The following is an 11,577-nucleotide window of genomic DNA, read 5'->3' on the forward strand; positions in this document are numbered from 1 at the left end:
CCTCTAGGCTGGGCACAGTGGCTCATGCCTGTAATCCTAGCACTTTGGGAGGCCGAGGCGGGTGGATCACCTGAGGTGAGGAGTTTGAGACCAGCCTGACCAATAAGGTGGAACCCCATCTCTGCCACAATTACAAAAATTAGCCAGGTGTGGTGGCATGTGCCTGTACTCCCAGCTACTCGGGAGGCTAAGAAAGGAGAATTTCTTGAACCCAGGAGGTGGAGGTTGCAGTGAGGCAAGATCATGCCACTGCACTCCAGCCTGGGGGAAGCCTCTGTCTCAAAAACAAACAAACAAACACACAAACAAACAAACAAACAAACAAAACAAAAACAATGCTGGTTCCTCTAAAGTCAAAAGGAGCACCTTGAGCAGGTGCATAGTATTTTACTGAAAGGGAGACTAAAGGTTTCTCCCTATGAATGTCTGGGGTTATCTCCTATTGCACTACCTGCATTTAGCAAGGTGGGCCTCAGGTGCTCACTCCAGTCTGGGGGAAGCCTCTGTCTCAAAAACAAACAAACAAACAAACAAACAAACAACAAAACAAAAACAATGCTGGTTCCTCTAAAGTCAAAAGGAGCACCTTGGGCAGGTGCATAGTATTTTACTGAAAGGGAGACTAAAGGTTTCTCCCTATGAATGTCTGGGGTTATCTCCTATTGCACCACCTGCATTTAGCAAGGTGGGCCTCAGATGCTTTGTGTGAATGGGAGACCAAAAGCACAACCAGTCACAGCCATTGTGTTGCTGCCCCTCATGGCATGGTTTGTGCTTTGTCCAGGTGGGCCCCAGGTGATTTCTTGATACATGCGCACATGAGGGCCTCCCATTAAATGAATGTTGGCACTCCTGGAAGATGTATATCTGTGTGTTTTGTCCAGATGGGCCCTAGGTACTTTGTTGGTAGGTGGATACACAAGGACCTCCAATTAAAGATATGTTGGCATTCACTGCAGATGTACCACCTGTGTTTTGTCCAGGTGGGCCCCACATTTACTGATGGAGAAAGGGAGCACAAGGGCCTCCAACCACAGGGATGTTGTCGTCGCCTCCTGGTGCACAACCTGAGTTCTGGAGAGGTACGTGGCAGGCGCTTGGCATGAAGGTGAAACTGGAAGGATGACCATACAAAGGGATAATGCTGGTGTTTACAACCACAACTGATGTGGTGTGGTCAGGTGAACCACAGGTGCTTTTATGGAAGTTGGAAACAGACATGTCTCCTAACGTATGTTTCTTGTTCATAGTGGTGGGTGCTTGAAGTGTAGAATTTTTTCTCTGTCCATGTGTGCTGCAGGATGCACTGTTGAAAAGCAGGAACACAAGGGCCTCCAACCATGGGTTTGGTGCCATCCCCTCCCATACCGCTGCCTGAATTCTGGGTAGGTGTGTCCAAACCAGGAATGTAGGTGGCAGCAGAAGTATATCCAAATACAGGAATGTTGTTAGCCCCTTGTGGTGCAGCAGCCATGCTGTGGCCAGTTGGGTCCCAGGCTACTCGACCAAATGGGAAAACAGAAGTGGTGCTGGGTGTCCCACTCTGTTCTTGTCCAGTGCTGAGTTCTCCTGATGTGGAACTGGGGCCTGGGGCAGACATGGTGAATCCAATGCTCCCACCATCCATAGGCGTTCCAGGTCCCATAATCACTTGTGGGCCTAGAATAGTATTTCCAACCAGTGAGGTGCTGTCTCCAGTGCCAGGCATCCCAGTGGCAACTCTAAATCCAGAAGTCTTTGCTGTGGCAGGCTCGGCATTGATAGGTGTGCCCAATGCAGAATATGGTGATGTTAACTCTGCAAAACCTGGTGGAATTATGCTGCCACTCAGTGGCTGGGCTGAGGGAGATGGTAAGCCTATAGCTGGTGCTGGGGTTGCTGGATTCCCCAGAATAAAAGAACTGTCAGACTTCTGCTGCCCATTAGTGGCCCCAAGTGTGGAATGAGAGATAGATTCTGTATTTAAAGGATGGCTGGAAGTTGTGACTGGTTTCCTGCCTGCCTGTGCAGGAAAACTGGTGGAGACTTGGGCTGAAGCAATGTTGTCACTGTGTAGTATGTTCCCAGAACCAGGAAGCCCCACATAAAATCGGACGTACTCCTTCCTGGAGACAAAGGTAGACTGCAAGATGACAGTTTTGGAAGGAGGGCTGGTATTCATAGCACTGGCGTCAATGGCAGGCTTGGCTAATGATGCTGCAGAGGCATTGCTCACTAAAGTGGAGGTGTCTGGGGGAACCATGATAGGAAGGCTCAGAAAATCATGGGCACTGGGGAGAGAGGTTTTCTGCTGTAGCCCATCAGTGGCCCCAAATTTGGGCTGAGCGGTGGCTCCTGGATTTAAAGCATAGTTGGAAGTTGGAGTTGTTTCCCTGACTGACTGTGCAGGCAAACTGGTGGAAGCTTGGACTGAGGCAATGTTGCTACTGGGTCGTGTGTTCCCAGAACCAGGAAGCCCCAGGTAAAATGGGAGGTACTTCTTCTTGGAGACAGAGGCAGACTGCAAGATGACAGCCTTGGAGGGAGGAGTGGTATTCATAGCATTGGTTTCAATGGGAGGCTTGGATGATGATGCTGTAGAGGCACTGTTCACTAAAGTGGAGGTGACTGGAGGAGCAATGATGGGAAGGCTCAGAAAAACACAGGCACTGGGGAGAGAAGCTTTCTGCTGCTGCCCATCAGGAGCCCCAGATTTGGGCTGAGGGGTGGCTTCTTTTCCAAAGAATTGGTTAAAATTTGGGGTGGTATTGTGGAATATAAATGGAAGTGGAGATGTGTAGACTGATGTCTTTCCTGTGTGCCTCTGCTCAGCACTGCAATGTATTTGGGAATTTGGGAGTGAGCTCACCCTGGAGCTTACGGAAGATGTGAAAATAACAACCTGAGAAGGGGCAGTAGTATCCATGTTAACTACTTCAGGGTCTACCGTAGTCTGTGAGGTTAGGTGGCCAGATGTATTTGTTGTGATAGTGGAAATGACTGATGTGGAATTCATAGGCTTGCTGGTGATAACTGAGGTCCTGGTGGAAGGGACTGGAAGAAGAGTCAGGAAGGAAAGAGGAGGAGGGGAATCCACATGCATAGATATTGGGGACTCCCTTCTGACAGGAGGCTTGAAGAAGGGTGTGAGGCTAGGAGGTGTTGGGGGGTCAGAAGTGGGAGGCGCTGCTCCTACGACTGAATGACAAGAGCCTCCTTTCTCATTAGATTGATCCCTCAAAAGGGAAACAAGGTCAGCAGGAAGAGCCAGAGGAGAGTTAGGGATTGTGAATGCTATTCTCTCATCCATTTTTGGTGTGGTGGAAAGTGGAGGGACAGGCAGAATGAGGGGTCCAGTAGCCAGGTCAGCCAAGTCAGGGATGGGCAAAGGAGCTGGGACCTGTGAAGTGTCAGTGTAAGTGGCAAGGGGCAGGGAGTCTGTAGTCTCCACAGATGGGGAGAAGGAAGGTGCAGGTTGGGTGATGCTGCTGTTTGTCATGGTCTCTGTTTTACCCTCCAAGATTCTGCTATTCCTTTTATACTCAGGGCTCTTCTCCAAGGTGTGTAGGGCTCCCTCGACAGACAGGCAGGGGAGCTTAGCAGGTGGGGGAAGCTCACCTCGATCCCACAGCAATGGCAGTGAAGGGGGCAGCGGCAGCAGCAGTGGAATCGACATTTTCCTTTTGCAGGGCCTGCTGCGGGCAGCTCTGGGAGGAGCAGCGCTCCTTGAAGGAATACCGAAAGGCTTCCCATCAGGCATCCTCGTTGCGGACATCAGCGGACTCGGCAAGCCTAGAGAGCTGGGCGGTGGCTCTTCATTCGGCACTTCCCTGGCCAACTTCTGTGGCAGCAGGGAGCAGCCCGCGAGTGGCTCGGGGGGCGCTGCTGCATCCGGATCAGGCTTTCCAAGATGCCGGGCACATCCGGCCTCGCTGTGTGTGCTGGGCGTGGCAGGGCCTTCCAAGCAGGAGCTCGCTGGAGACGCCTGGGCCTTCTCACTCACGCTGTTTTCTGAGAACTTGTGGTGGACATTTCCCTCCAGAGGCCCAGGGCTGCATATGAAGGAGGCGAGGTCTTCCTGGGTGCCCTGGGACCTGGATGTGGACGATGCTTCTCCGCTGCTAAGGGGGGCCCTTTTCTCGTCATCCTCCCCTTTGATCTGCACCGGATCCTCACCCGTCTTTGCCCTTCTGGGCCCTTCTTGGGCCCGCACCTCGGTCTCCTCCGGGAGAGTGGCTGGGATGGGCCTCCTGGCCGTGACCGCAGGCGGCTCACTTGGTGAAGGCAGCCGGAGGGTGAACGCGCGGCTGGGAGGAGGGATCCTCACGGAGCTGGGGTGTCCGAACCTCGGGGGGTTCCGAGTAGGCAGCACGGGTGTCTTCCTCGTGGCCAGCCCCCAGCCCACAGCCGGCAGGACCCCCAGAGGGGCGGCCGCAGCCCGCGGGAGAGGACACGGCCTCTTAGGGGCGACGAAGATGCCGCCTGGCGAAGGCCTGCGACGGGCATTCCGGCGGAACAAGCCGCGGAAAGGGCGCGGGGTGGCTGCGGGGTGAACCCGGCCGGGCTGGGAGGCGTCCCGGGCCAGGGGAGCGGGGGCGCCACGCCCTGGCCCTGGTACAGGCCGGCGGCGACACCCGGGTCTAAATTTACTAAACAAATTGCCCATTTAGAGCTAGCCGTGCCTCCTACCGTACAACAGGGTCAGCGGTGGACTCGGCTCTCCTCAGCCACCGCCTCCTCTGGCGACCAAGCACAAACTGGCTGGCTGGGCGCCTGCGACGCCTCCGCGAGGTTCCTCAGAGAACCAGGGCGCGCCAGCGGGGGCGCAAAACGCAGGGGTCAGAGGGCAAAGGGCGACGCCCTGTCGGCCCCAGCTGCCCCAGGACCCCCGGAAGCCCCGCTGCTGGTGGCACGTGTTGCACCGCGTGGCCTCTGTGAGGGAACTGCTGGGGCCTGCGGTTCCGTCGCCAGAGCTCTCGTCACCTGGGCTCCGGCTCTGCTTGTTCCTCAGCCCTGGCCCGGCGCTGTCGCACGCAGTGGCCCTGTGTCGGCCGTCCCCATTCCCCCGTTCACAGAGGGTACATCTGCTTGAAGTTGAGCACAGGACAACCCATATCCTCCCAGGCTCCTTCAGGACCTTGGCAGTGCCTCTGTGCTGCCTGGAGCCAGGTGTGCCTTCTCTATGGCACCAGGGTCACCAACCAGGCCATGAGGGTTTCCGACGAGGGGACATGGTGCCTTGTCCTGAGTAGATGCTACGCCCTACCACATCTCTTCCTGACAGGCGGTGCCTCTTCACTGCTTTTCTTTTCATAAATTTGTTTTAAACATTTAAGGCTTGGCGCCGTGGCTCATGCCTTTAATGCCAGCATTTTGTGAGGCCAAGGCGGGTGGATCACCTGAGGTCAGGAGTTCGAGACCAGCCTGACTAACATGGTGAAACTCCGTCTCCACTAAAAATACAAAAATTAACTGGGCGTGGTGGTGCACACTTGTAATCCCAGCTACTAGGGAGGCTGAGGCGGGAAAATCGTTTGTAAACGGGAGGTGGAGGTTGCAGTGAATCGAGATCACCTCACTGCACTCTAGCCTGGGTGACAGAGCAAAACTCTGTCTCAAACAAAACAAAACCACACACACCCCCACACCAAACAGCAGCAGCAACAACATTTAAGCCTTAGGCTGCTCCTCAGGTCACTGATATGGCAGTGGCCTCGCCAGGCTTCGAACCTGGGCTGTGTGATTCCAGAGCTTGTGCTCTGGCCTGTGTGCCTCCTTGTTATGGACACATCATGTATTCTCATTATTTTCTGTAGTCCTTAGGGTACCTAGCACACAGCACATCTGTACTAAGCACATGCATGCCTAGGGGGAAGCCCTTACTTCACCTCATAAGTTGATCATGGCAGGCGCTGGGCTCCAGTCTCCTCTGAAGACAGGGGGCAGTGACCACCAACAGTCAGCAAAGCAGCATCCCATACTGTTCTTCTAATTGAGCCTTGCAGCCCAGATTTCCTTTTTGATCTAGTTTGAAGGATCTAAATATGTAAAGATTATAGTCCAGATCCATTTTGGCCTATCCTGAAAGAAATTCACCAGTGGATTAATCCAAATGGATAAACCAGTTCTCTGGCCCTCTTGGAATATGTTAGAAATTTGCAAGTTAGTAGTGGAGCAATGTATTCGATCAAAATATGATCAACACAATTTGGTCATTGTCAGCATGCCAGCGAGGTCCACTCTTTACTACACATTACTGTCACCTAAGTATAACTATACATATTCTTATGCCCAAGGAAGGAGACTTAATATTGGTTGTTAGGACAAAGGAAATACGTGTTACTGTCTTAAGAGCTGGAAGTTTCAGCATCACAAGAAAGATTTGGAAAATCCTACATATGACCTTACCTAGTTTTAATCTTGTTTCTTTGGTTCATTTAACTGGACTGCTTTGCTCTGTTTGGGCTAACGTTGTGTGCCAGATATAGGACACGTGGAAGGTTCAGAACCAAGAATCAGAGATCAGAAAAAATATTTTAATGTATTTTTTAGTTCAAAAAATTGATTTAAAATAACATCAAGCCTAGTTAACATACTACAAAATCCATTTTATTCCTCTGCTCATGTATTTTATAGTATGTCAGAGTAAATGTAGGCTTCCATATCCAACAAAGCTTATGTTTCTAGGACACAAAGTTTTGCTCAGACCCAAATTTTGTTTCAAAAGAGGAGACATATTATAAATCCTTCCTAACCTCTTAGGGAACAGAGAAATTGTTTAAAGTTATGGCATTTAACTGTAATCTCTTGATATCATTTGAGGAGAGTTCAATAAAAAATAATCTCTTGATTTCATTTGCTTGAACAAAAATAATCTGGTACAAATTTTGGACAAAGATTTCCTACAAGAACTCTGAAACAAGATGATGAAATGTCAGGCTTATTTGAAAACAATAAATTACAGCCATTTTCCCCCAAAGGGGAAAAATTCATTAAACAAATAATGAATATTGGGGTTTCAGGACAATAAAGGAAATTTGGACAAGGGTATTCCAGAAAATTCCACCTCTTTATTTTTCTTGTCAAATGGGAATAGATTTTTTTTTTGAATATAAAATCTTCCTTGTCCTTGTGAGGCAAAATAACATTAGATGGCAAATGGTTATTCTGAGATCATTTGACTTGACAGAAGCAAGCATGTTGAGATGAAATCTGTCAAGGCAAAATATTTTCCAAAAATTTAATTTAATAATTACATAAATATTGTGATAATAGCAACAATTTATAATTGCCAGCTGAGATTACTTGTAATTTAATAATTTTTTAAAGCACCAATCTCCAATCATATCAAATGAATCTCTGGGTGGCCAGCTTTGTATAGAATCGTGGTAGTGACAATAAACCATACCTAGCACCCTGTGGTTGAACTACCTCGCCAACAATCCACTGTAAGTCATACAGAGTTAATGTGAGGACACACTGAATCTTCTGCACTTTACTGACTCACGAACCTCATTAAATGAACTTCTTTCCCTAAAATAATTTTGGTCTCCTCTCTCGTGAAGAAAAGTTATCTGAAAAAAGAATGTGGAATGTGGAGGAAAGAGACTTTGTTCCAGTGAACGGTTTGCAAACTGCATCCTCTGGTGCAAAACAAAGGTGCATTCCAGAAAACAAAGGGAAGACTTGGGTTTTATAGCAAAAGTTCCCTGTCCAGGTTCCCACATAAGTTTCTTTAGGCAAATGAAGGTTTGAAACTGGCTTAGTTCTGGCCTAGTACAGTGGCTTACATCTGTAATCCCAGCAGTTTGGGAAGCCCAGGTGGGTGGATCACTTGAGATCAGGAGTTTGAGACCAGCCTGGGCAACACGGTGAAACCCTGTCTCTACTAAAACTCCAGAAAAAAAAAAAAAAATTAGCCGGGTGTGGTGGCGCACACCTGTAATTCCAGCTACTTTGCTGGGTGAGGTGGCAGAGGTTGCAGTGAGCCGAGATCATGCCACTGCATTCCAGCCTGGGTGACAGAGTAAGACTCAGTCTCAAAAAAAGAAAAAAAAAAAAAGAGAGAGAGAGAAAGAAAGAAAGAAAGACATTGGCTTAGTTCCAATTGGCCAGTGCAGTTATAAACTCTAGTCAGCAAATGGCTTCTTGGCTCTATTTTAAATTTAGGACCAGTTAGTCACACAGGATTCATTAAGAAGAATTGGCTCTTCCAGGTTCACATTTGTCCACAATCTTCTGCCCTTTACTATAACCAGGGCTCAGCAAGGACAGACTGACTTTGTGCCGCTCCTTCTTGGCATAGCCTTTCCTTGGTTGTTTCATCTATTTCCCTTCCAGTTAACTTTTTTTCAGAAATGTATCAAGACCTTTCTATGGTTGATGACTTCCACAATCTCTTGGCTTTCATTGGTCTACTAAATTTTGGTACTTGTATACTTTTATTTAAGTACAATTTCAGGAGGAACACAAAGTAAATATGTGTTCCTGGTCTGTCACCTTGAACTGAAAGTTCCTGTTCATTCTGGAAGCCAAACTTCCCATAGGAGAAAACTACCCTTAGTATTAACAGATGTAGCATTCCAGACTCTAACTTTTCCTGAGGAATCAGTCACTAAGGATTTAGGATATGGTAATTTCTGTATGGGGAAATAATACCTATCCCACGGAGTTGACTGGAAGATTAAATTACATAATCAGTATAGAAATGCTTTGTAAAATTTTAATTACTGTGAAAATGCTTTTAATTTTTTGTTACTATATAATTTTTTTTGACATTTTTAATGTAAGACAGTGCTTTTTTGTTAACTGTTTTGAAAACCAAACTACATTTTTTCATTAGCTCAGTGGAAATGAATGGCATTGTTTGTGAGGGTGGGGATGAAGTCATAGATGTTTCTCGATATCTATTACTTCACAATATTTTCAGCAACTAACCTACTCATGTATTCCTCTTTCCAATGTTATTGAGGACCTACTTCCAGTCAGATGCTTTATTTCAGGTTTTGGCAAACATTTTCTAGGTTTTAAATATTTAAGTCTTTGTGGGCCAAATGCAGTTTCTGTAGCTCCTCTTCCTCTTTTACCTCCTCTCTTTTATTCTTCAAGAACCCTTTTAAAATGTAATCATCATTATTCACTCATAGGACATACAAAATGATCTGTGGGTCATTTTTGCTAACCCCGATCTATGTCTTTACTGAGCAGAAGGCACATCTTTGAGTAAATCACTTGTTTGAATCGATTATTCGTCTCCCCACTTTTTTTTTTGTTTGTTTTTGAGACTGAGTCTTGCTCTGTCGTCTAGGCTAGAGTGCAGTGGTGCGATCTCGGCTCACTGCAACCTCCGCCTCCCGGGTTCAAGAGATGCCCCTGCCTCAGCCTTCCGAGTAGCTGGGATTACAGGCAACTGCCATCATGCCCGGCTAATTTTTGTATTTTTAGTAGAGACGGGGTTTCACCATCTTGGCCAGGCTGGTTCAAACTCCTGACCTCATGATCCACCCGCCTCAGCCTCCCAAAGTGCTGAGATTACTGGCGTGAGCCAATGCGCCCAGCCTAGTCTCCCCAATCTTGTCCTTAATTTCCTACAGTCTCTAATCAAAATGATATCCAAGAGAGATCCTGTGGAAATGTAAGTCAGATAATATCACCCAAGCCTCTTCAATGGCTTACTCAAAGCAAAAGCCAAAGTCCTTAAAATGCCTCCAAAACCCTAGCAATCAGAGGTCTCCATTTCCTTTCTGACTTCATTTCTTTCTCTCCACTCTGATCCCTCTCTCCCCTACACAGTGACATCACCCTTTCTGTTACCAGAATACTGTATGAACACTTTTGCCCATGGTCGTCTCATCTGACTGTTTTCTTTACCATTTCTTTTCTAACACTCATTTCCCAGACATACACATTGTTGTTTCCTAGGATCCCATTATGCTTCTTCTTAAATTTTACCTTCCACATAATTTCAGATTGCAACCCCCACACCTTTTACCTATTTATTTAAATTTAACTTACATGTGTATACTTATGTTTATATATTTGTTTATTCATCTGTTTATTTTTGCCCCCATCCCCCACCAAAATAGAAGGTAGGAATATTTACCTTTTTTTTTTTTTTTTTTGCTGCTAATATTCCTTGAATATACCTGTAAACCAGTACTTGACATTTGGTAGGGTATCAATAATTTTCTGGAATGAATAAAGGTGTGGGTGGATTAGTGAATTAATCCCTAGGGTTTCTGAACTGAAGATTTGTGTGAAGAGGAAGGCAGCACGGTTGGGAAAAGGTACTGTGAGAAGCAGTATTTAGAGTTCCCTGATGTGTATCTTAATACATAGATTTTTGTTCATTTAAATAATTTTAACAGGGTAGTTAGGAACTAGTTTAGGGAGAAACATCACAAAATTTTTGTAGTGGATTCTGTAGGGTTCTTTTAAAGTATGTATAAGTATTAAAATATATGCATGCACATACACCTCTATTAATTTATTGAATGCTTTAAAAGAGCCCTTTGAAGTAGCAAATATCAGTATTCTTCATTTACAGATGAGCTTAACTCACTCAAGGTTATATCGTAATTTAGTTATAAATGTAAAACTAAACTGTGAGTTTTTCAGCACATCCTCCCTAGAAAGCTGTGACTTATTAATAAGATCCTGGTAACCCACAGAGATTTATTCAGCTTCTAGCAATGTACAAACTATGGACTCAGTTATGGGCTATTCATTTTAATAAAGGGAAAAAGATTTATCCAGCACAAAACATAGGGAATATTAAATGTTATTCTCTATTAAGATAAGTAATGGGAATAGTAGGCTTCAGTCGTTCTAAAATAGCTTGAGACCATCATATCTGCATTATGGCCATGGGGATGTTCAGCCGGACTGCCCTTCTCTGTCACTCAGAAGAATTCCCATATTATATAATTATACTTATTGAAACAGATAAGGGACATTGGGCAGTTCAGAATTCTTCAGCTTGATTTTTCCAGAAGTCTTGCCTGTAAAATGAAGATAGTTGGTCTGAACACATTCAGGTATGTAGAGGTTGTTATTAGGATCTTAATTTTGGCAGTGAATGATATGAGCTTACTTTATCTCTGCAGCCTCTCATACACCTATGTCCAACTCTGTTTTGTGTTTGGAAATAATCAAGTATAAATTAAAAATCAAGGTAACTACAACAAATTATTTATTGGTGTATATAAGCATACAGAACTAAATGTGATCTAGTTCAAATATTTATTTAGTGTTGTATGCTGGGGAGGAGCCTTCAAGGTATCAGAAAATGAAATTTAACTGTCCTGTTGTAAACTACAGTACATGCACACATTGAATTACCAGCTGTGCTCACCTATAGAATCATCTTCAGGTACTACATGTTTCTATGTACCTGGTATGTATCATCTAGCTTTCAGAATTTTTCAGATACTTCTTAGTACTCCAATTTCAATCTTGCCAGAACCTGCAACCAGTTATGTAGAAGAGAAGAATTTTATTTTCTGTTTATTTATCTGTGTTCAGAACCCAATGAAAGAACAATAAAGTGGAATTGAGGATATCTAGGTTCTTGTTCCAGATCTACCAAAAAATAATTGT

At 45.8% G+C, this 11,577-nt stretch overlaps 1 protein-coding gene across 1 annotated transcript; it reads right to left on the reverse strand.

Annotated features, from left to right (window-relative positions):
• Positions 1-1,198: 1,198 nt before the first annotated feature.
• On the reverse strand, positions 1,199-4,803 carry NPAP1 (nuclear pore associated protein 1). The gene has a single exon (XM_025390831.1). It carries the CDS (start codon positions 4,643-4,645, stop codon positions 1,199-1,201), a length of 3,447 nt encoding a protein of 1,148 aa, XP_025246616.1. The 5' UTR covers positions 4,646-4,803.
• Between the last annotated feature and the right edge of the window lie 6,774 nt (positions 4,804-11,577).

The sequence above is a fragment of the Theropithecus gelada genome, chromosome 7a, assembly GCF_003255815.1.
Source record: "Theropithecus gelada isolate Dixy chromosome 7a, Tgel_1.0, whole genome shotgun sequence".
NCBI classification, from domain to species: domain Eukaryota; kingdom Metazoa; phylum Chordata; class Mammalia; order Primates; family Cercopithecidae; genus Theropithecus; species Theropithecus gelada.